A 27935-nucleotide genomic window follows, 5' to 3' on the forward strand; every position below is an offset into this window, starting at 1 on the left:
TCCTGGCCAATCCCCCACGTGGGTATGCTATGCGGACATCGCCGGTGGACGCAGGTTCAGGGTCGCTTAAGAAGTGCATTCGCACTTAAAAACTTTCAATCGGGCAATTCACGACGGCAGGACCCCCAAGAGCCAAATTGGCTAATTGGTCTGCCAGTTCATTGAAGATTATCCCTGCGTGACCAGGGACCCACACTAACCGGATCTCACGAAGCTGGTAAGGAACGAATGAACGGAATGAGCGGAGGAGGGAAGAATCTTCCCTTCTCCGCATGCCCTTTTTTCTGCCTCCCGCATGCTCAACTTTCTAAAACGCAACTTCAGTGATGCTCCTCCAAAAGTTAAAGAACTTTTATATTTCACCAACGTAAGATCCATTGCGGAGTTCGCCTGCGCCGCGCGGGACCCACAATTTGAAAATTTATGTGCACTACTAAAACGCGTCCAGAACCGCGCCGCCCGATTTGTAACTAAAAATTATAGTTTTCGCACTAGCATTACATCACTTAAAGCAGAGTTGGGCTGGGAAACATTAAGTAAACGTCGGTTGCATCGCAAACTTGAACTACTATATCGTATTTATTTCAATAAGACTGGCATTGATCCTACAATTTTCTTACTACCCCCGCACTTTGTATCGAAGCGACGCGACCATGAGTGGAAAATTCGTGAAATTGATTGCCGTACTGATGTGTACAAGGGTTCTTTCTTTCCCCATTCCATTGGGGAATGGAATAAACTACCAAGTGATATCGTTAATCGTACATCTGATGCTCTGTTCCACACGTTTTTGTCGCACATGTAAATTTTTCATTGTGACACTGCTTGTACATTTGACGCGCTATTGTGCAGATTTGTACCACTTATTCTCATGTCAGTTTTCTCTCTTTTTTTTTCCCATGTGATGAATCGTATTCATGTATTTGCATATACTCCCCTGCTGTAATACCTTATTGGCGCTGCAGGTAATATGAATAAATGAATAAATAAATCTTTATCATTTGTTAGAGCGGTGCTCACGGAGAGAGAATCCGAAAGGATAACCACCCCCGCAAATATATGCTGTAGTTTATTAAGAGCTAAGATTATCGCCAATAATTCTGCCTGAAAAATCGGGGTATAGTCTGGCAGCCTGATTGAGAAGGACCAATCTAGAGACTGAGAATATATTCCTACCCCAGCCTTCTCATCACTTTGCGAGGCATCTGTGGCAATGACGACATCAGTATGAAGAGTGGCCAAGTGATCTTCAAGTAAATGATTGAGTAATCGGGCCGACAATAATTTCGCATGCGAAGGAAAAATGTTGTCCAAGCTTATGTCGACAGGCGACAAATTATCAGAATAGGGCTGGAGTAGAAAAAGATCTGCACGAAGAGGCTGCAGCCATGCCTGAACGCAATCCAATTGAGGACGCTGAAATCGGGGCCACGTAAATCCTCGAAAAAGGTCAGGCCTCAAGAGGAAAATGGGTTGAGCCTCGTATAATGGAGATTCAAACAGTTTTAGAAATGTTACAACAGTTAACAATTTAAATCGATCCAGAAGTGAAGGCAACCGTGCCTCAAGGTACAATACAGAGTTAGCTACATACTTTGGCAACCCTAAACATAAACGCAACGCCAATCTCTCAATAAGAAATAGGGGATGGAGTTTGTACGTCGTGCAGCCAGAAAATAACACGCAACCAAATTCCAATACAGGGCGAACATAGCAACGATAAATCATTAGCAGGGCGTCTCTACGCATGCCGAATTTATGATTGCAAAGCCTACGCAGCACTCCAGCAGCTTTTTCACCTTTGGCAGCAATGTGCGAAATATGAGGACGCCATGTGAGGTGGTCGTCATAAATTATACCCAAATATTTAATTTCCGTGACCTGAGGAATGGATTGCAACCGGTATGTTAGACATAATGATATAGGGTTATTGCACGGAAATACTATAACTGCACATTTACTGACATTTAGTGAGAGGTGTAACGTGCTGAGCCAATTATCCAGGATAACCAAATAGTCCTGCAGTCACTGACACAACCTTGGATGTCCCTATCAGCCGAGAAAAAAGAAATATCATCGGCATACACATAAGTAGATATGCCATTCTGCATTGGGATAGGACTTAGAAGTAAGTTAAAAATAACAGGAGAAAGAACTGATCCCTGAGGAACTGCACGAAATTGGTGATACTGGGATGTCGATAAACCACCTTTGGAACAAAAGAATTCCCTTCCCTTTAAAAACTCACCAATCCAGGAGCGAATGTACCGCCACAGACGCGTCAGAGGTGGCGATCGGGGCATGCCTCTCGCAGGAAGAGAGCGGGGTTGACCGGGCAATAGCTTTTCTGAGTAAGAGGCTTACCCCAGCTCAGCGGAAATGGTCCGCCATAGAAAGAGAGGCGTACGCTATCGCTTGGGCTCTGGGCTGTCTTGACACTTGGTTGTTTGGTAATAAGGTGAATTATGACGGACCACGATCCGCTTACCTTTCTGACCCACTCCGCGCCTTCTAGTGCAAGGCTCATTCGCTGGTCCCTCGCACTTCAGAAGTACAGTTTGGAAAACGCCCATGTTAAGGGTGCCTTAAACAAAGCAGCGGATGCCCAATCGCGGCTAGGGTATGATGAATAACTCTACGCAGTTAACCCAGGTCCATTTGGGTGGTCATTAAACACATGCGATTGCAGTAACGTGTTCTGTTGGGCTGATGATGGAATTGTTGACCTAAAGAGTTTTGATTCGTTTGATGCGGGGTTTGTGTTGTGGTGCTATAACAGTGTAGGGTGTTTTTGGGTGATGTGTGTGTGTACGTTGGTGTGCAGTGAAGCAGTATCGTCAGTTGTGAGAGGTGCTATGCGATTCCCAAATAGACCTCAGGAGCATGCCGTGTGGGCCTCTCCAATGGTGCACGCTGCATGGTTGCATGTTCGGGGTGTTGCGATGAGTTGTATATGAAGCGTATTTGTGTTCACCTTACTTCGCGTCCACTTTCCTAAAAGTATGTTTTATTTTCATTATATTATTATGGGAGCAGTGTAGAGTGCTGCTTTTCTTTGTCCAACGCTACCCGGCAGCAGTGATTTATACACCCCCCTAACACCCCCCCAACACCCCCCCAGAAGGACTTCGACACCCCCCCCCCCCCCCCAAAAAAAAAAGATTCCACAACAACAAGCACCCTGCCTAGAGATTTATACAACACCCCCCAAACATCCCACCGACACCCCCCCCCCCCCCACCCCCAAATCGAAATTCTGCATAAACACCTGCCCGGCAGGGCCCGACAGGCCCAGTCGGACGATGTTGTGCGCTGTCGGACGAAGAAGCAAGTCAGGCCCGATATCGGATCCGACTTGTCGGGTGTCGGGCGATCGTTGCCTATTGCGCCGCTGAGCCACTGTGCGGCGGGTCAGAAAGCATTCAGCTTGCTTAATTAATTGCAGTTTGCAGCAAAATTAGCATGCGATACATTCCGGCAATACACTCCGACACACAACGCGATACACTCCGATAACGCCATCATTTGAAAGAGCTATCGAAAGTGCACGTTCTTTCTTCGGATCTCCCTACAGAAGAGTACAAATGTCTCACCCCGGAGTATTGTTATGCGCTTATTTCCGCGTCTTTTTTATTATTTTCGTAAAATGTGGTGAGAAAAATCCTGGGCTATACTCGATATTGTGAACCCGGGAGATATTGGGTTTTAAAAGAAACGCCTTCATCAATTCTGGCTTTATTTCCCTAAACAGGAAAATACAAACCAGCGGTATTGCAACCGCGAAAATATTTCCCATAGGTAATATGTAGGAGCAAGAAATATTAATGGTGAAAAAACGAGTTTGCCGAAGTAACAAGATCTTCGCGGTTTAGACAGGTCATCCTCGTAAACGCAAACGAAAACTAATTTCACACAGGTAATGTACAATCAAGACATATTAACGGTGTAACAACAAAGCTTGCCTAATGAAAAACAAAATCGCACTTTGGACACGTTATCTTCGTCATGACACGACCCAGAAGTTCGAAATCGGGGTTTCGTAGAGCGAAGTTGGACTACACTGGACTGAAAAAACTCCCACCTCCCCTCGCGGGAACTCCTGTGTAGATGCGACGCATAGGGGGTTCACGTTGCAGCGTTGGACAGCGGAGGAACGGCGCTGGAACGATGGAGCGGAGCGGCGCAGGCACCGCGTTTTATAGCGCGCATAACGGTGGGGGGACGCGCCGGCGCCAGTGCGTCTGCCGCGGCTATTACGCAATCCAACCCAATTCAAGCCAAGCCAATCCAATCGAATCCAATTCAATGCCCCTCGCGAGAGAGTGTTCGCTATCGGAGAGGAGAGGGGGTGAGCGGCGGAGAGCGCAGCTGGCGCGGCGAGGAGAATGGGGGAGGGGCGGACGCCGACAACAACGCCGACGACGCCGGATGCAAGGACAAGGCGAGTGAATGAGATGCAGTCGCATCTAAAAAACATTTATTTACAGGCTTTTTTTAGAGAGAGGTTGGACGGCACTCTACCGGGACCTTGTGCCACGTGCTACAGTTCCCGACGGAGTCAGCAGGAGTAGTACCCTTGGTACAGGGCTTCAACGGCCTGTACTGCCTCGCGTTTCCTCTGAACCAGATCGAACTGGCCTTCGCAGCAGGCGCTGGCCAGCAGTTCCTCCTACTGTCACTAGATAAGGTTACACTAGTGCCTCCCATTGCTTCTCAATAGGGTTTCTAATCTCAGGGACAGCCGTTGTGTTTTGGCATTCCTATGTTGTGATGCGGAGTGTGGATTTTCGATTACACAATGGGCACGCGTCTGCACATTGAGTCGGCTAAATTTCCCTCATTATGTTTAAGTTTGGGAGCGTGCCTGTCTGCGGCTTTCTCCAGTCGGTGGCTTCTGCCCTCGACAGGTATTCGTCTGCTGGAGGGTATCTTTTTGTGGTACATCACGGTAATATGCCAGTGTGGCCGCGAGTATTTCGTGGGGAGTGGCGCGGGTTCTTCGAGGTCGGAATCGTCGGGTGCTCGGTTGGTAGTATAGCATATCCTGTCCGCCTTAACGTTCCCTGCAATCCGTGAGTGCCTCGGTGCCAACAGATTGCTGTTTGACCTTAGGTGGGTGCTCAGGATGTTGGGTTACGCCGCCTTTAGGCTCGAGTGGTACATGGAGCATGCCGTGGCCTTTACTCGTCCATTCAGAAAATGTCTACAGACTTCTTGTAAGTCGTGAATTTTTATAAGTGATCCGCCTGTCCGGAAGCCTCCACCGCAGCCAGCGTGACAGCTAACTCCTCGGCGTCTGTCACGATACAATGACGTAGCGAGCCACACGTGATCATAAGGAGGTCTCAGTCTATGACTACAGCCACCCTTCGTCCTTTTCTTGGATCTTGTATGGCTGCGTCCGCGTACACTGTATTGTTCTTGGAGGAGAGCGTGCGGCATACGAAGTCCGCTCGTGCTTGGCGTCTGGCTTGATGGAGGTGGGGCTCTATGTTTTTAGGTATGGGGGCCACGTGGAACTTCCGGCGGATGTCGTCAAGATCAATTGTCTGCTGTCTTGGACAGCAGACAATTGATCTGTTCCGTGTAACACATCAGCCTCTCAGTCGGGGCCTTGAGGCGAGCTTCTGTAAGGTATAGGAATGTGTCGTGGACTCCTCACGCCAGTAGCTTTTCTACTGACATGCATATCGGTAGACTTAGCGCCATCTTGTACTCTTAAGTTCATGCTTTGGCAGGGCAAACCTTATGTCACCTTGACCACTATACTGGGGTACAGCTTAAGAACGGCAACGGAAGTTTTCGCTGTGCCTCATCACCGCAGCCGGATGGCACTCCGCGGCTGCGCAAGTAGTGCGTTACTGGGAGTATTTTGAAAGTGGTACGAGCCGTTTCCGTATTTTTTTTTGGACTTAGTATGCTTATAAACAACTGCAACGGCGACAAGCAAACTACATGAGAAAAGTCAGACGATATCACGCATTCATATACAACCCCTTCTCAAAACGCGCGCGCCCGTTGCCATCCGGGTCCGTCGCTTAAACGGGTATGATTTGTTTGTTTATCAAGGTTCAAGAGTTATAAGTGCCCACACAGCACAGTTTGTTTGAAAGTCTCTTCACGAACCCTTCAACTTGTTCCCGAGTATACCAAGCTTTGCACGAGCTTTAAAGTGTGTTCTTCTCGCATTCCGGAACGTAGCTTTGCGACACGCTTTGTTCTTACAGCGGACGGCTGTGGAGTAATGTAGAGACCCCCGGAATGTGCTGTGCCTCAATCTTGCCACCCGCCCGATTTTTTAGGGGCGAAGCCCCTTAGGTGCTCGGGCTGTTGGCGTCTCATGTCGTCGTCGTAACCATCGTCTCGTGTAGTCACGGCACTAAAACACCGGGACACTCCTTTACGCCTCGCGCTAGAACGTAACGCATACTAAAAAAAGCACCCGGACACTCCCTTACGCCTCGCGCTGGAACGCTTCGTAACGCATACTACAAAAACACCGGGACACTCGTTTACGCCTTGCACTAGAACGCGTCGTGCTTCAAAGACACGAGACTTTTACAGCCAAGCTGTATACCTTTATCCCCAACGGTTTCATCTCCGTGGGCAAAAACGCCAAGGCGCCGAGAATACACTTATACGGTGCATGCTTCGCCCTTCCTCAGGTCTCACATTAGAGGAGATGGCCCGGGATTTTGCTGTTCTTGTTTTTTTTTCGCACTGTTAGAAAAATGATTACGGAAACTGGGGATCGAATCTGGAACCTTGCGCTCTGTAGAGCGACTCCTTGGCCATCAAACAACCGCTATGAGGCACGATTGTTAATATCGAGAGACGCCTCAATTTGTGGTGACGTAATAGCAGTAGAACAGCACCGAGGCCGAACCGTCTTTTTAAAACAAAAACACCTGAAAACGACAATACTGCCCATGCGTGGGACGAGACTCATTCCTGCGGCTTTCTCGCTTCAAAATTCTGACCGCTCAGGAAAGCCTAGTGAATTTGGAAAGCGAAAATGGAAAGCGTATTTCTAGCGAGAAATCAATTTCTAGGTTCATTTCTGACTACATTCATAGATTTTCTTGCTGGAATCGGCAGCTTCTGACTATAAAAATCCTAGCTAGAGACGATTATTTCCAGCTTTCAGGGTTTTTTCGTCCAGCTGGACTGGCAAATTCTAGCTGGAAGCAATAGCTGCCAGCCGGAACAAAATCCAGATCCACCTAGAAATGAGCTTGAAACTGAATTTCTAGCTAGGAATTTCTGCCTATTTGTAGCTAGAAGAATTATTTCTGGTTCAATAATCCAGCTAGAAAAAAAAACATTATTTTCACCTGGAAAACCATTGCAACAAAGCACATTCCGCATAAAGCAACGAGTCTACTGATATCAGAGCACGGTAAAAACACTCTCCGAACTTTGAGTAGCTTTTTGTGCAGTTGGTTGCGAAAAGTTACTGCCCGTATATTTCAATGGCACAGTTTCCCTGGCACTACAGGCCGGTAGAGCAACGTCCGAAACATGGAACATGGAACCCCGAGCATGCTCTCGCCCTCGATATTAGCCAGGCGAAACTACTTTGCATGACAACGAATACCTGCGGGGTAACCACTTACGAGAGAACTGCGATGAGCCTTAAAAGGACCCTGCAACGTCTTCTTAAACTTTTTTTTTTCAAATCCTAAGTGCTTTCAGAACCTATAGGCGACAAACACATCGTACTTGATAGGCATAGGGCCGTAATTTTGGGCTGAGGTGCTTTGTTATCCCTTATTCTTTTCACAAGGACGATCAGAACTTTTAACACTACACTCCATCCCGTGTGATGAACAGGACCATGTTCGTCAAATGCGCGCTAATCCCTCCTTATTAGAGGCAGTTGTAGAATTCTCTCTTCAGAATGGTCTCTATAAAGCCGTTTGATTCGTGAGTGACTCAGCCCTGTATGGGTCAATGATTCTGTGACAAGTGCGAACTGACTTTCTAATGGGACAAGAAGTGCAAATGTGTTTTCGATGACTTTTTATTTTCATAATTTTTTTCCCTTTTCCCATTCTCCCCCATCCCCTTCAGGGTCTTATGACCTCCTCCAATAAACAGCCAATCAATCAATCAATCAATTCTAAGAAACTTGCTCAATAGATCTTTTCTATTTCCCCAGTCTTGGCGTTCAGTTTGAGCGCTCGAATTACGTCATTGCAGCAATGTGGCGGCCATTGGCCGCTTCCTTTTTGTTGCAGAAATAAACGCATTCGATAGCCACCTTAGGAAAATGGCTCCGGTTTAGCTCAGCTAACCGTGGGTATGCAAAGCAAAAGCTTGGCTTAGTCTGGCTGAGTCTTGGTTTGGCTTGGTTAACCTTTGATGTAGCTGTATTGCCGACCACGGCTCAAAGCCGCCCGTACAACGCTCACGGAAGGAGGCCCGGCCTCGCTTTCATTCACAACGAACGCGGCGCAAGATGAGTCACGTAGCCCGAGACGACCCAACGGCGCATGCGTGGGACGCTGCGGGGGTGGTCGGCTGCCGATCAGTTGATCGGCCGCAACGGCCGCGGCCTCCGCCGCTCATGGTTGAGCAGAACGACTGAAAACGGGGCCTTGTGCGCAGCGCCGCAAGCGGGCCCGGCGAATCACGCAATGCGCTTCGAGGTGTTGTCGCGAGGGGTGTGTCTGCGGTCAAAAGGTGAACTTGCGCATCCGCCGCGAAACCGCTGGACGAAAGTAGTAAAGCTTTGCTTTAAAAAAAAAAAAAAAGCCACAAAGCATAGCAGAAACGGAAGGCGGATAGTTCTGCTGCGACGAGCACATCATGCAGTTCCGCTCCGTGCAATGCTTGCAGACGCGAAGGAAAGAGTGAAAGCGCTTATCAGCAGCGTTACAGAGCCCCTTTAAAATGCGCCTGCACTCCCAGAAGTCCTCGTTGGTCGTCTTCACCACAGCGCTCCAGAAAGACAAATTCAAGTGACCAAGTGTGTAAATTCGGAGAATGACGAAGTCCGACGTATGATTTCACTAAACAAGGGTGCATGCGTGCAGGGACAACACGCAAGGCGTGAATGGCGTACCGCACTGCGCAGTGTCCGTGCACAGATGCCTTTTTTTTTCACTCAAGTTGAATACTCAACGACGTCATTCGCCGAGTTTGCACACTAGGCCACTCTGATTGGACATTCTGGAGCACTGCGGTGAAGACGTGTACGCCCTAAGGGCACTTAGAATGTTGTGCAGGTACACAGCGCATTTAATGATCATCCATATATTTTAAAGGGACCCTGCAACACTTTCGATAAGCGCTTCACTCTTTCCTTCGCGCCTGGAACGTGCACTGCGAAAGCTACAGTTATCGCCAGCACGGAGCAGCACTGCGTGATTTGCTCGTCGCACCAGGTACGCCATCCTTCTCTTTTTTGTTTTGTGGCTTTTTCAAGATAATATCGAAAAGCGTTCATTGCTGTAGCTAAAGAAAAAGCCGCTACATGGCTTTAGTGACGTAATTCGAGCCGTCGAGCCGGCGAAGAGCGTTAAGACCGGGAAAGAAAGAAAAACCTTTTGATCAAGTTTACAAGTTATCTGATGGCCATAGAGCAGTAAATTTTGGCTGAGGTACTTTGCGACCGCCTAATCTAAGTACTACGTGTGTTGGGCGACTACGTTCTGCGAGCATTTAGGATTTCAAAAAAAGTTGAAAGGAGTGTTGCGTGGTCCCTTTAGGGCCATTTTTTGAGAAATCGGGCTCAGCCCCACTGTTCTACATGTCGGTCGAGTGGGAGAGGAGGTAAGCGCAGTTTTTACAATGAGTGCACCCCCAAGAGAAGCAGAAGGGAGGAGGAGGAGGAGGACGGTGGCTATTTTCGATGGCGCGCCAAAGTTCAAAACCGGCACAGCTGCCGGCCATCAAAAGCTTCACTCCCCCCCGCATTCCGAATCCATCCGCAGCCTTCTTCGTTCCTCGCGGGAAAACTCATTTGTGTGTGCGTTCGTTCCCCGACCCAGCGCCACGGTGACGCCGACAATGCGCCCCATTGAAGCAGCAGTCGGAAGAAGCGCGTATTATTCGGTGGCTCCTCCCTCCCTAAAGATAGCCGCGCCCGGCGTAAACGCGCGTCCGTTTTCCTTTCCCTTGTTTACGACCGAATGCTGTTTGCTTGCTTGTCCGGAATTCCGGTTGATATAGCCAAGATTCACGGGCGACGACCGTAAATCCTTCACCACGTTCTCGGGGGTTTGCTCACCGCAGAAAGACGTGCGATGCACGGTGTGCTTTGTGAAACAAGCAGTCGATCATGATGGCAAAGCACGGTGTAGCCAGTAAATGCCCCCTGCCCGTAAAGGCATGTCCGATGTCCCAACAGTCCCTACAGCCGCTCCTCTGTTTCCATGTCCTAGTCCTGGATCTCACATGGGAATACGCTGACTCATTGGCGGATCCAAACAAGGGGGGCGGGACGAAATGTCCTACCCCCTCAATTTTTGAATTTATACCCCCAAGAAGATGACCCCTCAGGTCGTCGAAAAAGTCTAGTTGGTGATTTTTTCCCTTTTTCTTGTATTTGTGGTATTTCGGTGATTACAAAGGCTATTCCTCATTCTCCTATCGTCATCATTATCACCATCATTTATAGAAGCTGCCCCCCCCCCCCCCTCCTCAGAAAAAACCTCGATCCGCCTCTGCGCGAACCTCTAGTGGTCCGCCAGGGCATTTCAGGAGTCAGCGAAGCACCCCTCTTCCACCCCGAAACTCTCTCTCCAACCATTCTTTGCTCCTTTTTGACGAACCTTGCCGGCAACGCCAAAATGTGGAGGATTTGCTGCGTGATATGTGCAGCCTTTGTCAAAATTTTCTAGGCCATGGCAAAAGTTCTTAGACCGAAGAATTTTCAAAGTACAAGCTCACCTCTAGAGCGAGGCTTAAACGTTTTATGCCGGAAAGCTGGAAAAAAAACTTCTTTCTTACCGTCATAAAATATTTTGGTCATATTTAAGAGTTATCAGCTTATTCTTTGAATTTATTGTGGTCGAGAAGCCTTTGGTTTGGCCTGGAAAATTTTGATAAAGGCTGTACGTTTAACTTGGGCGCGTAGCGCACGTTTTAACGTCGGCTTTTTGCACAACAGGCCGGCTGTGCGGGAAAGCCAGACGCCCAAAAGGCATGCACGTAATTTGGCGAATTTTAGGAGAAAAGGGGGAACAACCCCCGTGAAAATGTAAAGAGCATTTCTAGCAAGAAACCATAATTTCCAGCTTCATTTCTGACTAGATATACAGATTATAGCTGGAATCGACAGCTTCTAACTAGAAAAATTCTTACCCTGTCTAGAGACGATTATTTCCAGCTTGCAGGTTCCTTTTTTTTTCTTCCAGCTGGAGTGACAAACGATCGCTGGAAGAAGTAGCTGCCAGCCAGAACAAAATCTCAATCCAGCTGGAAATGAGCTTGAAACTGAATTTCTAGCTAGAAACTCTGCCTATTTCCAGCTAGAAATATTTCTAGCTGGAAAAAATTTTTGGTTCAATATTCCAGCTAGAAAAAATATCATTTTCACCCGGGAATATTGTTCGGCAACACGACACGCATCAGCATAATAGTCAGACACAAAAGGTGGGCATCGAATAGGTGTGGGGGCGACAATTAACGCGCATCAGCCATATTCATCCTGGAGTCCCCCATCACTTTTACCCGACAAAAAAAAAGTCCCCGGCACACTCACGGGTGAGAACTACTAGTAGTTAATTTTTGCCCCCGGGCAACCTGATTTACCTTACATCGAGTTAGTGGTCTTCCTTTTTTTCGGTGGCCAGCTCTGCTACACTGGTGGGCCACCTGGTTGTCAGCTTCATCTCAGGTGATTGTAAATCTGAGCACGCATCACACGAGCTACCCGACGGTAGCTCGAACTAAACAATAGCCAAGTATCAGTCGTTGCCCGCTTCGGGGTGTCTATATTGAGTATCGCGCCGTTAACGTGAAGTTGCCTTACTATACTTTATTGTAGTTTGTCGCGCTAGTGTGTAAGCTCTCTCGAAAGAAAAACAAGCAAGGTCACCAAACTGAAGTTTTTTTATATTTTTCATCGCCCCTTTAAATCGGAACATATGTGGTTTTAACCGAAAGATACCCGCCTCCACTACACCGAACACCGTTCTAGCGCAAAACGCGGATAGAGACGAAAGTTATGCAAATTCATTCGGACTTCGTCTTCCTTTAACGCAAGCAAAGCTACAGCGCGTGTCAAAACCTACAGTGCACAAAAGTAAAAAAAAAAAAAATCCTCCTGCGGCCGACATGCGGTGTGAACTTGAACTTTATTTGCGGACATATAGGCGGGGGAAAAGCCGCGGTACCTGCGGCTCGGCGTTAATTCCACCGCCAAAGACACATCACTAGACATTATCGAACAGTAACAAAGACAAACACGGCGCGGTTATACACCCCGAACGCGCGTTGAACAATTAAAGGCGCCTTCGTCGTATTGAAACTCGAATATATAAATTGTCCCTTGAGGCTGCTCTTTCCCTAGTGACGTTCACGTCGCCAGCAAGAAACGCACATTTTGTTTTGTTTCACATTTTCCTCAAGATCACTTGTCCATGTAATGGTCACCGCAGAAAAAAAAAAAAAATGCGCGCGGTACATACGCCGTGGGGAACATTCCAGCGCGCAGAACCGCACCTCGGTTTAATGCGGCCCAATTCCCCAACCACGCGGCCAAAAAGGCAGTAGGTTGCACCGAGTCCAACCTCGCTTGCAGTTTTATTAGTTTAAATTCACACATTTTTATTAACGGCATGCACCAACGCATGCACGGTGCGGTCTTGCGCCTTCACGTACCTGTTTTTCCCGTGCCGTCTTTGCCAATGACCACCAGATTAATCGGCTCGAGCGCTTCAAGCGCCGTCGTGGCCGCGTCCTCCTCCATGACCCGAAGCGCTCCGTACTCGGCGGAAGGACCCGGGGCCCGAGCGCTTCTCTATGTTTAGAAGACGGCAGTTATTTGGGATCAGCTGATCACAAAACTCCCGCCATTGAGCTGGGTACGTGTGGCGCCATCTTTTGACATTTTTCCGAAGCCGCAGCGCATTTTGTTTTAGCGCTTATAATAAAATCACAACCATGAATTCGTGTGGAGGCCGTGCTATAAGGCGGATATTTGAACAAAATTTTGTTGTGTCTCGTGTGTAACGGCTGAGTGCTCGGCGATAGGCTGTTGTGTGATGTTCGAGGCGCAACTGGTAGCAGACGACACAATAAGCGACTGCAGCAGACTGCAGCGCTCGCCTTCAGGTGGCGACTCAAGCGTCCCAAGATGGCGCCGCCGGTGAAGAAGAACGTTCCATTCTAGTCAAGCGCTCAACGTTTCCGTCGCCTTTCTGATCAGTCGCGTTTGCCCATCACGATGACCATATACCCAAACAGCTATGTCCCTTTGGAGCAAGGTCACAATCACTACTGGAATCAGTAAGCCCACTAACGAGCGGAATGCTACGGTTAGATTTAACCAAGTTTCCGTGTTTACGATGCCTGCCTGCCTTCGTGGCGTGAAGTCATACATCGATGTAGCGTTCCAGTGCGATATCCCTCGCTTGCACCGTGATAAACCGTCGCATGGTCCAGCACATGTTGTGCTTTTTTTCCAACGAGCGATGTTTTAACTGCAGCGTACGACTGCTCTACCTGTGGAATACATATGCACGCCGCGATGGTTCAGGTCTGAGGCCTGTATTCAGTCGTTTCATTGTAACGTACACTGAAATTTAATGACTTGTTGGAGCTCGTGCTGCTCCAGTAACTATACTCGCACGGCATCCAGTGTAAAACGTGGGTATGAGGTTATTCATTTACCGTGTTTTGTGAGTGAAGTTAACCACATTAATGGGGTTTTGTTTTTTGCGGACTTGTTTCGTTTGTTAGTTCCGAAACCGAAACTAAATCCGTACGCCGCAGGTTGTCGCCCGGGGAATTGTTTGGACGTTTTACTTTATAAGCTTGGTGTGACAAAATTTTGTGCCCTTTATTTTGTGGTAACTGCTGTTGCTATAAGCACTAAGTTTGGGCAGTAGGTGCATAGACTCAGGCTTTTCTAAACTGGAGCTCGTGGAAGGGGGGTTTGGGCGCGGTGAAACCGCCATTGTATAGTTGGGGAACAAATATATATATTGTTCAAGAAGCTTGCTGAATGAGTAAATATGTATCTGCCTAATTTCAACACACTTTATCTGGTTTTCTTTTTTTTTTTAATTGCATCTTCATTTTCTCAAATCCTGGCAGCTGCACCTATAGAGCCTATATAGCTAACGTGGCAGGCACAATAATTTATTATGAAATGCTGATGTGAAAAGTTGGCTGTTGCTGGTGGGCTGTTTTTCCAGTGAACAGTCCGGCAGGACGTGTATGATCTCTACACTTTCAAAGTTCCAGACAATAGGGGGTTTTCAAGATAACACGGTGACGTGTGACCATACGTGTTGCCTTGATTTTCCTCTACCCTGAAACATGTTTAAAAGCAGTGCCGTACCCAAGGGAAAATAGTAGCTGGTGCCAGCTGGGCCCTGCTGGTCCTGGCTGGTCCCAGCTAGTTCCAGCTGGCAATATAACCATAAACCAGCTGGGACCAGCTACCAATTTCACTTGGGTAAGGACTGGACTAAAAGTCTGGCTTTACTCCAGTCCTTATTGCACTGATTTTAAATATGTTTCTCAGCTAACCAATTAGCCCACACCATTGCATTGACAAATGCCCTTTACGCTCGCAGCCGCCAGAAGCTGCAGTGGATGGGCATGCTGTTCATGGGCTGCATGTACCTGTACGCGGCACGCATGGCCATGCCCATCACCGTCACCAAGATCAGCGCCGAGTACAGCTGGAGCAAAACCACCGCGGTGAGCGCGTGTCTTTACGCTCTGCAATGAGCCCCGGGTGCCGGCACTGAAAACATTTGCAGGAATTCACACTCGTACTGTGCGCATGGGCAGAAAAGAGGGCATACTATATCGCTTCAGTCTCTTCTACAGTGTGAAGGAAGGCATACCTCTCACTGTGTAATAAAACAAGATCCGCAAGTGTCGCACCAGTAAAAACCGAACCAAGGCCTGGATTTTCTGATAGCGGCTGGATCGATTCGTACCACTACCTTCACGAGAAGCAGCACTTGTGCTACCGACTGTGCGCTGGTCATGGTTACTGGGGCATCGTTACAGACTACCGTATGGGAATTGGAAAGGTGGGATTGGCAAGCTCCACTCTGTGGAGCTATCATCATCATCGTCTGTAGACAAGGCATGTGTCCACTGCAGGACGAAAGCCCTTCCCAGAGATTCTCAACCATTCTTGACGCGGGCTTTCTGAGTCCATTCCATGGTTCCTAATTTTCCTGTTTCATCCCTCATGAGCTCTTTGGTTTCCCCGCCCCCCCCCCCCCCCCCCCCCCCTTTAAATTTCTTTGTCATCTCTTGGTATCCACTTTGTTACACAGTTACCTGTCATTGGCGTCACATGACCTTCTCAGTCCTATTTCTAGCACTAGATACTAGATTTGTGCGCAAATGTCTTTGACCCAAGTTTGTTGCTTAATCTGTAATGCGGTCTTCTTTTGCATAAGTGTTAACCCCAGCATGCCTCTTTCCGTGAAGCTATAAATGACAGCATTTTGGTGTCACCAGGTCCAAAACTCGCCACTGTACGTAGCACAGTTTGTGCAAGTGGCGTTTTCCACCTGCACTAAATGATGCCGTACCCTCCTCAAAGTGCGTTCCTCCAGATCCCAAGCTCTGCACTAAATGATGCCATACCTCCAGGTCCTTAGCCCTGCGCTAAAAGGTGCCATACCCTCTTCCAAAACTGTGTCTCCAGATGCCTAGTTCTGCACTAAATGGTGCCGTACCCTCTTCAAAGACTGCTCGTCCAATTCCCGGTCTCTGCGCTAAATGGCACCGTACCCTCTTCAAGAACTGTGCCTCCAAGAATGCTTGTTCTTCTCCTCTCTTACTCTGTGCAGGGCACGGTGCTGTGCTGCTTCTTCTGGGGCTATGCGCTGACGCAGGTGCTGGGCGGCTACCTGGGCGACATGTGGGGCGGCGACAAGGTGATGCTCGGGGCGGCCCTGGGGTGGTCCCTGCTTACACTGTACACGCCCGAGTGCACTGCCTGGAGCAGGGGCGCCCTGCTGCTCAACCGAATCCTCCTGGGGGCCTTTCAAGGTCAGCAGTGTGACCCCGCTCCATATACACCACACTGGGACGACCAGTCGAATGCAATGCCAATGGGTTGTGTGCTGACTGCAGTGCTAGAGCAATGCAGGATGCCATGCCCAATGCAATGAATGAAGAGGAGTTTCCACATAGGTTGCCTTGCCTTCAGGAACAGCACTGTCTATAGACGGGGAGGATTTAAGCTTTATTTGACACGGCATTATTTGAGGAAGCAATTTGAGGAGTCCTGAAAAGATAACCGAGACAGCGGCGATAAGGTTGTGCTTATCGCCGCTGAAAATAAATGACACTGAAAATAAATGACACGCTGTACGTTTGGGATAAACACGTAGGAAAAGGGATACCTCTGCAGCCGGCGCGTTCCGAAACTGCTGGTCACGAAGGCAGTAGTTCAAGTACATGAAGCCAAGCAAGTACGCCGTCATTTTTTTTTTTTTTTTTGTGTTTCAATGCCAGAAGTATAGTGAACAAAACGGATAAACTAGAGGAGATTTTACTGGCTTTCGCACCTGATATTTTGGTGATTACGGAGACTTGGCTTCATTCCAGTATCCATGATTCAGAAATAATTCCAGAAGGCTATAGCTTTCTTCGCAAGGACCGTGATAGCCGCGGAGGCGGAGTGGCTATCGCTATAAAAGATGGTCTAGCGTTCCAGGAAGAACATTACCATATACCGAACCACGAGAGTCTGTGGTGCACTGTCACATTTCAAACCACACCTCTACTAATAGATGGAGTATACAGACGACCTGGGGCACCTGAATCTTATCTTGCAGAATTGCACAACTACCTCCTCGAGAAAATGCATGATCGGACAAAGCTAGTACTTGTTGGCGACTTCAACTTGGCAGGAATAGACGGGGGTAACCTAACCGTCAGCAATAGAGAAGGAAATAGCTGCGAGCAACTTCTGGATACCATGCTAAGTTTCTCATTATCCCAATGCGTAACACAAGTGACACGCATTCTCAAGGGCTTGCTTCAAACATCTTAGATCTTGCTTTAATTTCTAGCTCAATAAATGCTCAAGTTACGGTGGAAGATGGAATCTCTGACCATAAACTGGTTTTAATTGAATTTCCCAATCTTAGCATGGCAAAAAGTGACAATGAAACTTCACATACATTAATTTATTAAAGATTATTCCAGAGCGGCCAATGAAAGCATTATTGATTACCTAGAAATGAAGTTAGACGATTTTTACGCTGAACCTTCCGATGATGTTGACAGCTTGTGGTTAAAATTTAAGGCAGCAATTTTTCACTGTGAAGAAACCTACATCCCTACGAAACGTAAGAGGACAAAATGAAGGACTCCTTGGATAACGCGAGATATAATTCATGTGAAACGGAAGCTGAAAAGAATGCGGAAGCGTAAATGCAATCCAGCTACAATAAGCCAGTGCTACCAAGAATTTAAAAGCCTGTTGCGCCAAGCGAAGAACTATTTTTTTTCACACACCCTAACCGATTTTATGACAGAACAGCCGAGAAAATTTTGGCGTTACCTAGCTAAGCCGGACAGCCCAATCCGTAAGATGGAAATCAACGGCATCGGTACTCAAAATACGCACGCAATAGTTAACTCATTCAATTTCTTTTTTCAATCGGTATTCACCCAAGCATGCCCAGTTCAAGGGCCGTTTGTTGAATGTGGCTCGGCCAAGCCGGAAATCGAGATAACCGAACAAGGTATCTTGAACCTGCTTTTACGACTTGATGTTAAGAAGTCGCCGGGTCCAGATAAAATCCCAAATGCGTTTCTTAGGCGTTATGCAGAACAACTTGCTCCTTTTTTGTTTAAAATATTTATGCTTTCAGTGAAAATTGGTGCACTTCCGAGAGACTGGCTACGCGCAAGAATAATTCCGATCCACAAAAGTGGTAATAGATTTCTGGTGGATACGTATCGGCCCATATCGCTAACGACCTGCTGTTGTAAATTAATGGAGCATATCCTCAACAAAGCCATTATAAATTACTTAGAGTCTAACAATATGCTGTACCCGAAGCAACACGGATTCCGCAGGGGTATGTCCACGGTAACGCAACTTGCAGAAATAACGCATGACTTCGCTGGCATAATTGACTCCAAACTTCAGGCTGGCGCAATATTCATAGACTTTGCGAAAGCTTTCGATCGTGTGCCTCATTACAAATAGCCAAGCTTGAATCCTTTGGAATTAATAGCAAAGTAGTTGCATGGGTCTTGGCTTACTTAACCAATTGCTCCCAGTATGTAGCATTAAACAACGTAGATTCTGACTGCCTCAGTGTTTGGTCCGGTGTACCCCAAGGGTCTGTGTTGGGGCCAACATTATTATTTACGTTAATGACATCTCTTCTTGTGCGGAACCAGGTGTAACATTGCGACTTTTCGCAGATGACTGCGTCATTTACACTACAATACGCAGTATTGATGACCAATTAAAGCTCAATTTTTCTTTACAAAACACTTCCCAATGGTGCGAGATGTGGGGAATGGAAATAAATGTGTCTAAAACCGCGTTCATAAGCCTAACCAAGAAAAAACGACCTCTGTCTTTTGTGTACAATCTTGATGGTTTTAATATTAGTAAAGTTGACAATGTAAAATATCTGGGCGTCACATTCTCGCAAGACTTAAAATGGGAACAGCACATTAACAATACATGCGCCAAGGCATTTAAACAACTAGGATTTCTGCGTAGAAAATTGAGCAAAGCACCTTCAGCAGTTAAACTAACCGCCTACAAAATCTTGGTCAGGCCTATCCTAGAATATGGAAGTATAGTGTGGGACCCTCACTAAAACTACCTTCGCGACAAACTTGAAAGACTGCAGAACAGGAACAGGGCCCTGAGGTTTATCTATTCAAAATACTCTTGGCGCGACAGTGCAACGGACATGCGCAATCAAGCGCACCTAGCAACTCTGTCTTGCCGGCGTCATGTTGCTTCCATGAAGTTTTTTTATCTCCTTTTTCACGGTCACCTTAAAATCCGTAAAGACGACTACATTCATCCGCCTGGCCGCCGTTCTAGTAGGACGAACCACGATAAATGCATACGTCCCTTCAGTGCGCATAGCAATGTGTTGAAATATTCCTTTTTCCCTCGCGCTGTGAACACTTGGAATGCGCTACCAAGTGAAGCTGTTAATATTACAAATATTGATCAATTTTGTTCATTTGTGGAGCAGGTAACAGAGCCTGTATAGTTATTTTTTGTTGTTGTTCTTGTTGTTGTGATAGCGAAAAACATGTTTTGCAGTGGTGTATTGTACTTTTTTGTACATATATTGTTTTTCATGCGTAGCACGCGGTTTCTAGTATTTTTTTTCTTCTTCTTCTCGTGTATGGGAAGAGCACCAACGTACTATTGATGTACTCGCTATTGTAAGTGTTCCGCTTATCGTCCCTCAAAACATTGTACTTTCTTGACTTTGTATCTAATTAGATACCTGGGATGTTGTATGCCCGCTTCCTGTATGGGTCTGCAGAAGACCTACAGTATTGATGAATAAATAAAATAAATAAAAATTCCATCATCAGACCTCTTGGTATAACAGTAAAGAGGGGGGGTTAGAGTGGAGGGAGACAGTGCACCAAAGCATTATGCGTTTAACGCAATTCACACAAATGCAATTAAGGTTACAGATCTTGCAGCCATTTGCAGATGCTCGTGTCTGTGCAGTAGGATCTGCAATGACTGAAGCAGCCGTTGTGTTGTAGGCGGTGTATCAAATATCAGCAAGGCACCATAGCGTCCATTTTTGACCATACATGCATTGCCCGAGGGTACACAAGACCTGCCAGCTGATCTTCAAAAGGCCTGCTCTTTCCCTTTGTAAGTTGAGTCCACCTTTGAGCAGTGCTGATCGATAAGTGTACGAAAACTGCAAAAATATCCTGTCACATCGCCTTCCACTTCAGGCGCATTGATGGAAAAAAAATTTTGCGATTACACAATTTAAACGTAAGGGCATGCAAGCTTGCCGACAAGGCCAACTGCGCTCAAAATTTCGACCTCTTGAAAACGTTATTTTCGTATAATGTGCCTAAAAATACTGCAATATACAAAATGTGACAGCTGAAATGCGCATGCCCACGGTGCAAACGACCATCGAAAATCGGGAGATTTTGAAACCGAAATTGAGAAGAGTGTGGCCATTACGGCCATGCCCAGCCGGCGAGTGAGTGGCCTCACGCAGCTGGCCTGCCGGAGCGAACATGCACGCAACGCTTCGCCCTCGCCACAGCCCTAGGAAAAGCGCGACCAGTTCTCCTGGCTGGCCATGCGAAAAAGCGCAGGGCTGGCCACAATGTCACTTCCTCTTTTTGGCTGTTTGTGAGATCCGCCGTCAGGTGCATCATCACCTGCAACGGAGCTGTTTTAAATGCTTCTAATTATTTAACCACGCATTTCGCGTCGCTACCAGTCATGTCCCGGTTGGTTTGGTGGTACGTACTGTGCATAAAAAGTAAATTTCGCCGAAGTGAAATTTGAGTGGAGTTGATGGTGGTCTGTCTGCGGAATGTTGGCCTACCAGTATCGTCTCCCTACACATGCGCATATGCTGGAAATTCGAACAAAGGTTCGTACCAATGCCATCAAGTGCCTCGAAGAAGTGCGACGTAGTCCTAGCCTGACCTCGAGAACACGCCTTTCCCACTTCACAGGTCTTCACTTCCCGGCCATGTCCAGCATCATAGTGAGCCAGCTGAGGCAGCAGGACCGCACCATATTCACCAGCGTGGTGGCCGCGGGTCCCTCATACGGGTGAGCACCCACCTCACCTCTGTGCACCTTCTCTCTCTCTCCCTTTTTTTTTTTCCCCTCTCTAAATCTCCCGCTCATTTCGAGGGGGGCTCAGAGGGGACTAATGGTAGGTGTCGTATTCAAGGAGCATGGTAGACCCATGCCTTGACTCACAGGTCAAGCTGGATTGATTGGTTGATTGTAGGTTTTACCGTGCTGACGCAACGCAGGCGATGGGCCACGCCATAGTGGAGGGCTCCAGATTAATTTTGACCACCTGGGGATCTTTAACATGCGCCGAAATCTCGCACACACGGGCGTTCAAGTCTAGTTCCATCTGTCGTAGCTGTTAGCAAGAGCAGCAAATGTTTGGCTAATAGTCTGAACACTTCGGGGTGAGTTCAGTGCTCCTAATGGAGGCTGTTGCGGTGGCCCAGTGGCTGAGTCATCGTGCTACCGAGTCAAAGGACGTAGGTTTGATCCCAGCTATAGTGGCCGCTTTTCAGGTCGAGGCGAAAAGTAAAAACGCCCATGTGTCAGGAGTTTGCTGCATACTAAAGATCCCTAGGGGGTCGACATTACTCTGGACCACTTCCCTACAGTGAGCCTTGTAGCCCTGGTGTAGTTTTGGGGTAGTGAGCCCCCAAAATTTAGGAACTTCTACTTCTAAGAGACATCTATCTGAACCAGAGTTGTGGCATTACGGTAAGAAAAAATAAGAAGTAGCTTACGGTGATTGGTGTGTACAAAAAAGGTTTCACTAAGTCTTGTAGCCAGCACCTGTGTCATAGCTCTGTCGTAGAACAGGTGTCATAGCCAGGTTTCATATGAGTAGCTTGAATCCAGCACCTTGCCCGTATTTCATCAGGATAGATCCATCAGGAAATGTATGCCAAATTACTGATTTTGTCAACTGCACCTGAAAAGGAACTTCATGTTTCCCCCTTCCCAAGAAAAACAAAATTAATAAATGTTTTCATAAAGGTGCCGTTTGTATCCACTGTGTTTTTTTAGTGTCTGCATGCCACAAAGAAAGAGCCGAACATTTTTTCAGGCCTGGTAAACCTCGAGAAGTTTCATTCATGTTTACCCACCCTGTTCCCTCTCTTGTACAACTCATTACTGCGTACGTCTATACACTGTACATTAAAGCTACAATACTGGATACTCCCACTGTAGTTCCATGTATTTCGTTATGTAAAAGCTCATAGCATGGTTTAGTACATTTGTGACGAGCCTGTGTGTGCATGTGCGAGAGAGGTAAATGGCAGAGGAGAAAGTTATGCTAACCTGGTTGCTTGCATAATTGCTTAGTTGGATGTGCAAGTATCCGAAACCTCCAAATACTGAAGTGTTATTCAATAGCGCGATATTCCATTTACCTTTGTACCAAACAGCACCGTTTCAAACTTCAACAGAAATGGGCAGCTGTTCTAGTGAACTTGGATGCATGAAATTATGCACTGTTGAAAACTAGAAATGCCCAACTAAAAGCACGTGCAGAACACGCACTGGATTCTTCAGCTAGCCGCTAGCTGCGACAAGCTTTCCCGCAAAGCATCGGTGACGTGCGGCTAAGCGGCAAGAGGAGGTCTTCTGGGCAGCGATTTTAAAGCGAAGCCTTCTTCGTCTCTTTGATGGCGGGGTCGTAACCAAAACACACTGCTGGGGAGCCATCTTTACTCAATAGAAGGGCACATAATGATGATGATGATGACGAAGAAGAAGAAACAAGAAAAGAACGCTTCTTGTAGTCGGAATCAAACTGTCCGGTTGCGCCATGGCATTTAGGTCACTCAGCATTCTTGTTGAATTCGTTGCACGGGTTTTGGCTTTGTACTTTGGCTTTAGACTTTGGACTTTGGCAGTTTATTTCGGTCGATGACGATGGTCTAACGACGATATGAGTGGGAGGAGGGGGGGGGTGCTTATCCTTTCTCTTAAGGGATGAATTCTGCTGTCTGAGTTTGGACTTTGACTTGCAGTCGGTTTTCACTTTGATCGTTGATGCTTGGACTTTGATTACAGCGGCTTGGACTTTGGCAGTTCGCCAGTTGATTTTTGCATGCAGGGAAGCTATGTGTTTCAGCCATCGTTGTCATTAGACAGAGGGTATTTGAACTTCTCTATCTCTTTGGCATCCCACTAACTGCACCCTTCTGTTTCTCTTTTCCCATGCATTCTGGTAACATAGCCTCACCCAAGCTGCCATTTTTAACGCTCTCCTAGCTGCATACTAGTGGATTTTCTGATTAAGTGATGTAGAAAATTGATCTTTTTTTCTCAATTTTAGTCTTCCTTTTTGAGAAAGTGTAAATTCTAATTTTTTTTAAATCGAAACCGCACAATATTTTGCTTCGATTCAAAAATATTCGCTTCAATTCAGAACTATTTGACAAAAAATTGCTTTGGATTCACTTTGAAAGCAAAAATCACCATCCTCACACTCCTAGTAACTAGAGATAGCTGCCCGTAAAAATCTAGCACGTGTACTCTTATTTGGAAATGCTTGCCGGGGATAACAGTAAGCAGGCATTATACAATTTTGCACGTGCTTCTGCGATTCTTGTGAAGATGGCTTAAACGAAAGGTGGACATATGTATGTTGATGGGCTTGTAGAAAAACTAGCTTCATTATTGTACCCTTGCTCCATGAATTTCTTTTCTTCCAAGTTGAGCTAGGAATAAAACAGCATACATTTTCTGCACCCAGTAGAATGTAAAATAAAGACTTTTGAGAAACCTGTATTGCAAAGCATAATTGTAGTGCGCATAGAAAGATTACAGTGGCTGAGCTGAGCACTTTCGCCAGCTTCAATGGCTACGGACACGTGTAAAGGCCTTCTTTAGCAATTGTTGGGCCTTCTTGAAATAAGCATCCAATGAGCATCACAGCATCTGCATTGCATTGTTAGTTGGTTCCTCAACGTTAGGCGCTGTCACTGATAGATATACAAGCAGCGGGTGAATGCGAATATCTACCACTGCGGGTCTTCTTTCCCATGTTGATAGAAACCTCAGCATTGACAGCTGTTGTTCTTCAAGTTCAACTCCACCGTGCACCAAAGCCTACATCTGGAGTACATGGTGCACTATACTGGCAGCCTGTGGATCAATTAAGACACCTGGTAACCATTAACGTGCACCAAAATATCTTCTTTCCGTGCATCTATCGGGAAAACAGTCTCCATGGCCTAATCGATACCACGACTATTTTATCAGCAACGCAATACCTTATTTGCAGAATGAGGTGTACGTTTTGTTAAGTTAATTTTAACACACTTAATTTTTACCATGCAAGCAAGGGGTGGCGATGGGAAGAATAGGGCCTACAAAAAATGTAGCTCACTCCCTAAGCCACCATGTCGGGTATCGTCTTGCGAAGGGGGACTTGAGTTTCTTCTGAGGGTCCCTCAAGTCGCCCTAAAGAGAAACAAATTAGGTGTAGGTTTGGGCGAGCTGGTATTCCATACTAAACATTCACTGCGCGAAAAAGGAACAACAACAAAGAGAATAGGGCACGCAAGCGATACTCATTTGCTAAGTCACCATGTTGAGTATCGTCCTGCGAGAGAAACTTGAATGTCTAACGATGGTGACTTGAGAGGACTTGAGAAGCCAATAAGGCGTAGATTCGGGCGAGTTGGCGTTTGATTCTAAGCATTCACTGCGCAAAAAAGGGATGACGATAAAGAGAATGGGGTGTGCAGTAGAACAGCAATACTTATTCGCTAAGCCACCGTATCATCTTATGAGAGGGATTGACCAAACGGGTTTCTTTGGTGCAGGCTGCTGCTGCTGGGCTGCCTGGGTTCCATCATAATGACGTCCCACGGCTGGCCCGCGGTCTTCAAGGTCACCGGTGAGTGGGCGTGCCGCAGATAGCCTCGGCCCCAGACCCTCCTTATTGGACCCAGTCCCAGACCCAGACCCTCCTTCCCCGTGTGTTCCAGGGATTCTGGGCATCGGGTGGTGCTTTGGTGTGGCCTTCCTGATGCACCTGCATGGCGGAAGCAGCGGCGGCGGGGCACAGCCTGGCGGGGGAAGCAAAGCGGCACCAAGGGCGCTCCCTGGGGCACCCCACCCCAAGGTCCCCTGGTTCATCTACTTCAAGAGCCCCTCCTTCTGGTGGGTGCGCTGAGTGCGACGTACTCCCCTGCGGCGAAATTCCGTTCCCTTGTGGGTGCAAACCCGCCACTTCCTATGTGCACTCAGCACCATCTATTGGTTCACTTCGAACACTCCTTTTATCCTTTTGAGCAACTTTTAAAGGAGCCCCACTGTTAGCTGTCAATAGCCTAGGGGTAGAATCACAGGTTTTGGCACAAATGACCTGGGTTCACCCCCCAGCGGAGCCTAACTTTTCAAGACATTTTTTTTAGGTGCGGAGTACCTTTGGACCGCACAATGTCCATCCGCGTCCGTGAGCATAGCATTTACAATCGCAAAAAAACCACACAGGCACCAGCAGGATTCGAGCTTGTGTCTGATAGACCAGACAGAGTTAGTGTCAGCCGTCTTACCCATTGGGCTACGACCGTGAGTTAGTAAGTACCCGTGAGTCAAACGGCTTACTCCCTCGCCTGTAACGGTGCAGAGTACCTTAGGACCTCCCAATGTCCGTCCACGTCCATCCGTGCGCACACCACCATCAAGCAAAAATCAAGCGAAATTTGATTTGAGCCATGAGTTGCAGTTTCATTTAGGGAATAATAAAAGTGCAACTCACAACTCAAATTGAATGACGGTCGGGGCACAAATCAGATGTCACTCGGGGCGCAACTTGGATGTTGATTGATTGATTGTAGGGTTTAACGCGCCGACGCAACGCAGGCGATGAGGCGCGCCGTAGTGGAGGGCTCCGGATTAATTTTGACCACCTGGGGATCTTTAACGTGCACCGAAATCTCGCACACACGAGCGTTTTTGCTTTTCGCCTCCATCAGAAAAGCGGCCGCCGCGGCTGGGAATCGAACCCGCAACCTCGTGCTCAGCAGCGCAACGCCTTAGCCAATGAGCCACCGCGGCGGGTGCAACATGGATGTCATTTTGAGTCCCCGTACTCCGCACCCTCGCCATCATCCATGGAGGGGAGATGCTGCCATTTTTTTATTTTTGAACTTTAAAGGAGTACTGACACCAATTTTTGGTGTTAATATTATTACGCAGTTCGCTTCCTTTACAGTTTGCTTCCTGGCTGAAATATGAGTGGCCTGCGATGCGGGGAACATGCTTCAATTTGATCTGATTTATTGCGCTGATGGAACAGCACGCGGAGCAGTGTGCAGCAAATGGACATCAGCATGACGTCACTCCCAGAGAGGGAAAAGAAGTGACGTAGCTGTGTGCCTCCAACGCTTGTCAAAAACTCGTGTGACGTCACTTTACGCATTCAGCCCTGCGAGCTGCGATTAGGCGCTGGCACGTTCACGAAGTTATACACATAGCCAGAGCTACAGACATAACCGCTGCCCAGAAAGACAGCCTTACCAAAACTAAATTTCCGCTCGCGGGAAAAAAGCCGATAATAAAGCCCAGAATTGCAACAGAAGCCGCAATCAGGCCTTCGATTGAAAGCGGTCCTCAAATTTCCGCCACAAAGCTAGGCCTAACGCCTTCAGGCAGCTCATCCGCTTAGCTCCGGCGGCGGGGTGGTCGAAACAACGCCTCTACCGGCCTTTGCGGTGTTTTGACGTCCGCACAAAACAGTGAGTTCATTCCGTCATTCTGTCACACGTGTTTGCCGGTCTGGAAGTGCGGGAAACCAAAACGGACGATTTTCAGGCCATTCAATGTAATTATCTCGCGCTCATGTATTTAAAAGTGCTGTTTTGGGTTCGCCAGGCCGTTAAGCATTGATAAAAATCAATAAAAAAGGAACATAAAATTTTGATGTCAGTACTCCTTTAAGGTGCTCTGTTGGCTCACTTCTGCATGTCCTTTTGGTAAAGAAGGGTGTTTCCATATCTCTTATCTCAGTTGAGGGTGGGGGATGGCATATCAACTTGTTTAACTTTCTGTATGGCACAGGATGTGCCTGGCTTGTATCTATGTTCCCTGTGACACTTGGGTTATGTTTGAAAAAGATAACGAAGCTATGCGGCCTCTTCATTGCCTACTATCATTATCAGGCTTTTTGCTGTCCTTATCATCCTCATCTTTTGTATGTTCCTTCAATGGCTGCAGACACAGTATAATTTGCGGATCCTGCCTCAGTTACTTCCTCCGGATTATACACAGTCTGGCACTTGTTCGGGCTTTCTACGGCCAAGTCTTAACTTCTCTATAACGCAGACCGCCAGGCCGGTCTGGTCAGACCGATAGTAATTGCAGCGGACTGTTGCTAGACTGTTTTATTCCTTAACAAGACGTATGACTGGCTCCAAGCGATAACTTATCTATGCATTACGTCCCATCTGTAGCGTCATTGTCTTCACCATTTGTTGATGCATATTTATGAGGTAAAAGCCATCTAATCTTGCTACAAATCAAAGGAAACGTATTTCTGGAATTCCGTTGATAAATTCTAGGCTTTAGATATATTCTAGAACAGTGTTTTTTTCAACTGTATCGTCTGGGCTTGCAAATGTGATGGGGGGAACTACACTGTCGGTTGAGTGGAACATAAGTATTATTGTGTTTAGCTTTCAAATTTCTACTTCTTTTTCACGGTTTCTGTGTTGCATGAAAGCACTGGAATAGTGTCTGTGCTATGTGCTCTAGGGTGCACTGTAGAAAAAAAGACTGGCTTCACAAATTCCTGAATGCTGTCACAAATGCATATTTGAGAAACACTGCTCTAAAGATTGACCAAAAATCAACCATTCTTCAAAAAAAAAGGAAGAAGTGAGCTACTTTGCGTGTTTGTTGCTACAACATCTCTCACCATTCCAGTTGGGCAGTAATTTTTTTTTCCCCAAGAATAAAAAATGAGAGCTGAAGTTGGTAATAGCCTTTCAGCAGGATGCATTTTTTATGAGCACAG

At 47.1% G+C, this 27935-nt stretch overlaps 2 protein-coding genes across 10 annotated transcripts in view; one reads left to right on the plus strand and one right to left on the minus strand.

The window, feature by feature from the left end:
* Nucleotides 1-12996, minus strand: part of LOC144142904 (ras-related and estrogen-regulated growth inhibitor-like) — a 52884-nt gene extending 39888 nt beyond the window's left edge. For 2 of the 5 annotated variants that reach the window (XM_077674739.1, XM_077674740.1), the window contains exon 1: nt 12832-12990. In XM_077674739.1, coding sequence (XP_077530865.1) covers nt 12832-12919 — 88 coding nt within the window. In that variant the 5' untranslated portion in view covers nt 12920-12990. Of the gene's footprint in view, nt 1-12831 lie in introns of all 5 variants that reach the window. The other 3 variants (XM_077674736.1, XM_077674738.1, XM_077674741.1) reach the window with 3 other exon arrangements.
* A 309-nt stretch (nt 12997-13305) lies between these two features.
* Nucleotides 13306-27935, plus strand: part of LOC144142905 (voltage-gated purine nucleotide uniporter SLC17A9-like) — a 32406-nt gene continuing 17776 nt past the window's right edge. For 2 of the 5 annotated variants that reach the window (XR_013317065.1, XM_077674742.1), the window contains exons 1-6: nt 13306-13487; nt 14754-14880; nt 15996-16197; nt 20872-20971; nt 24739-24812; nt 24904-25078. Coding sequence is in view for 4 of the 5 variants with exons in the window: in XM_077674742.1 (XP_077530868.1) it covers nt 13419-13487; nt 14754-14880; nt 15996-16197; nt 20872-20971; nt 24739-24812; nt 24904-25078 (747 nt within the window). In the remaining variant the exon portion in view is untranslated. The remainder of the gene's footprint in view (nt 13488-14753; nt 14881-15995; nt 16198-20871; nt 20972-24738; nt 24813-24903; nt 25079-27935) is intronic. The other 3 variants (XM_077674744.1, XM_077674743.1, XM_077674745.1) reach the window with 2 other exon arrangements.

Source organism: Haemaphysalis longicornis, unplaced genomic scaffold (assembly GCF_048455015.1).
Source record: "Haemaphysalis longicornis isolate Haplotype H1 unplaced genomic scaffold, Haemaphysalis longicornis Haplotype H1 scaffold_6, whole genome shotgun sequence".
Taxonomy (NCBI): Eukaryota; Metazoa; Arthropoda; class Arachnida; order Ixodida; family Ixodidae; genus Haemaphysalis; species Haemaphysalis longicornis.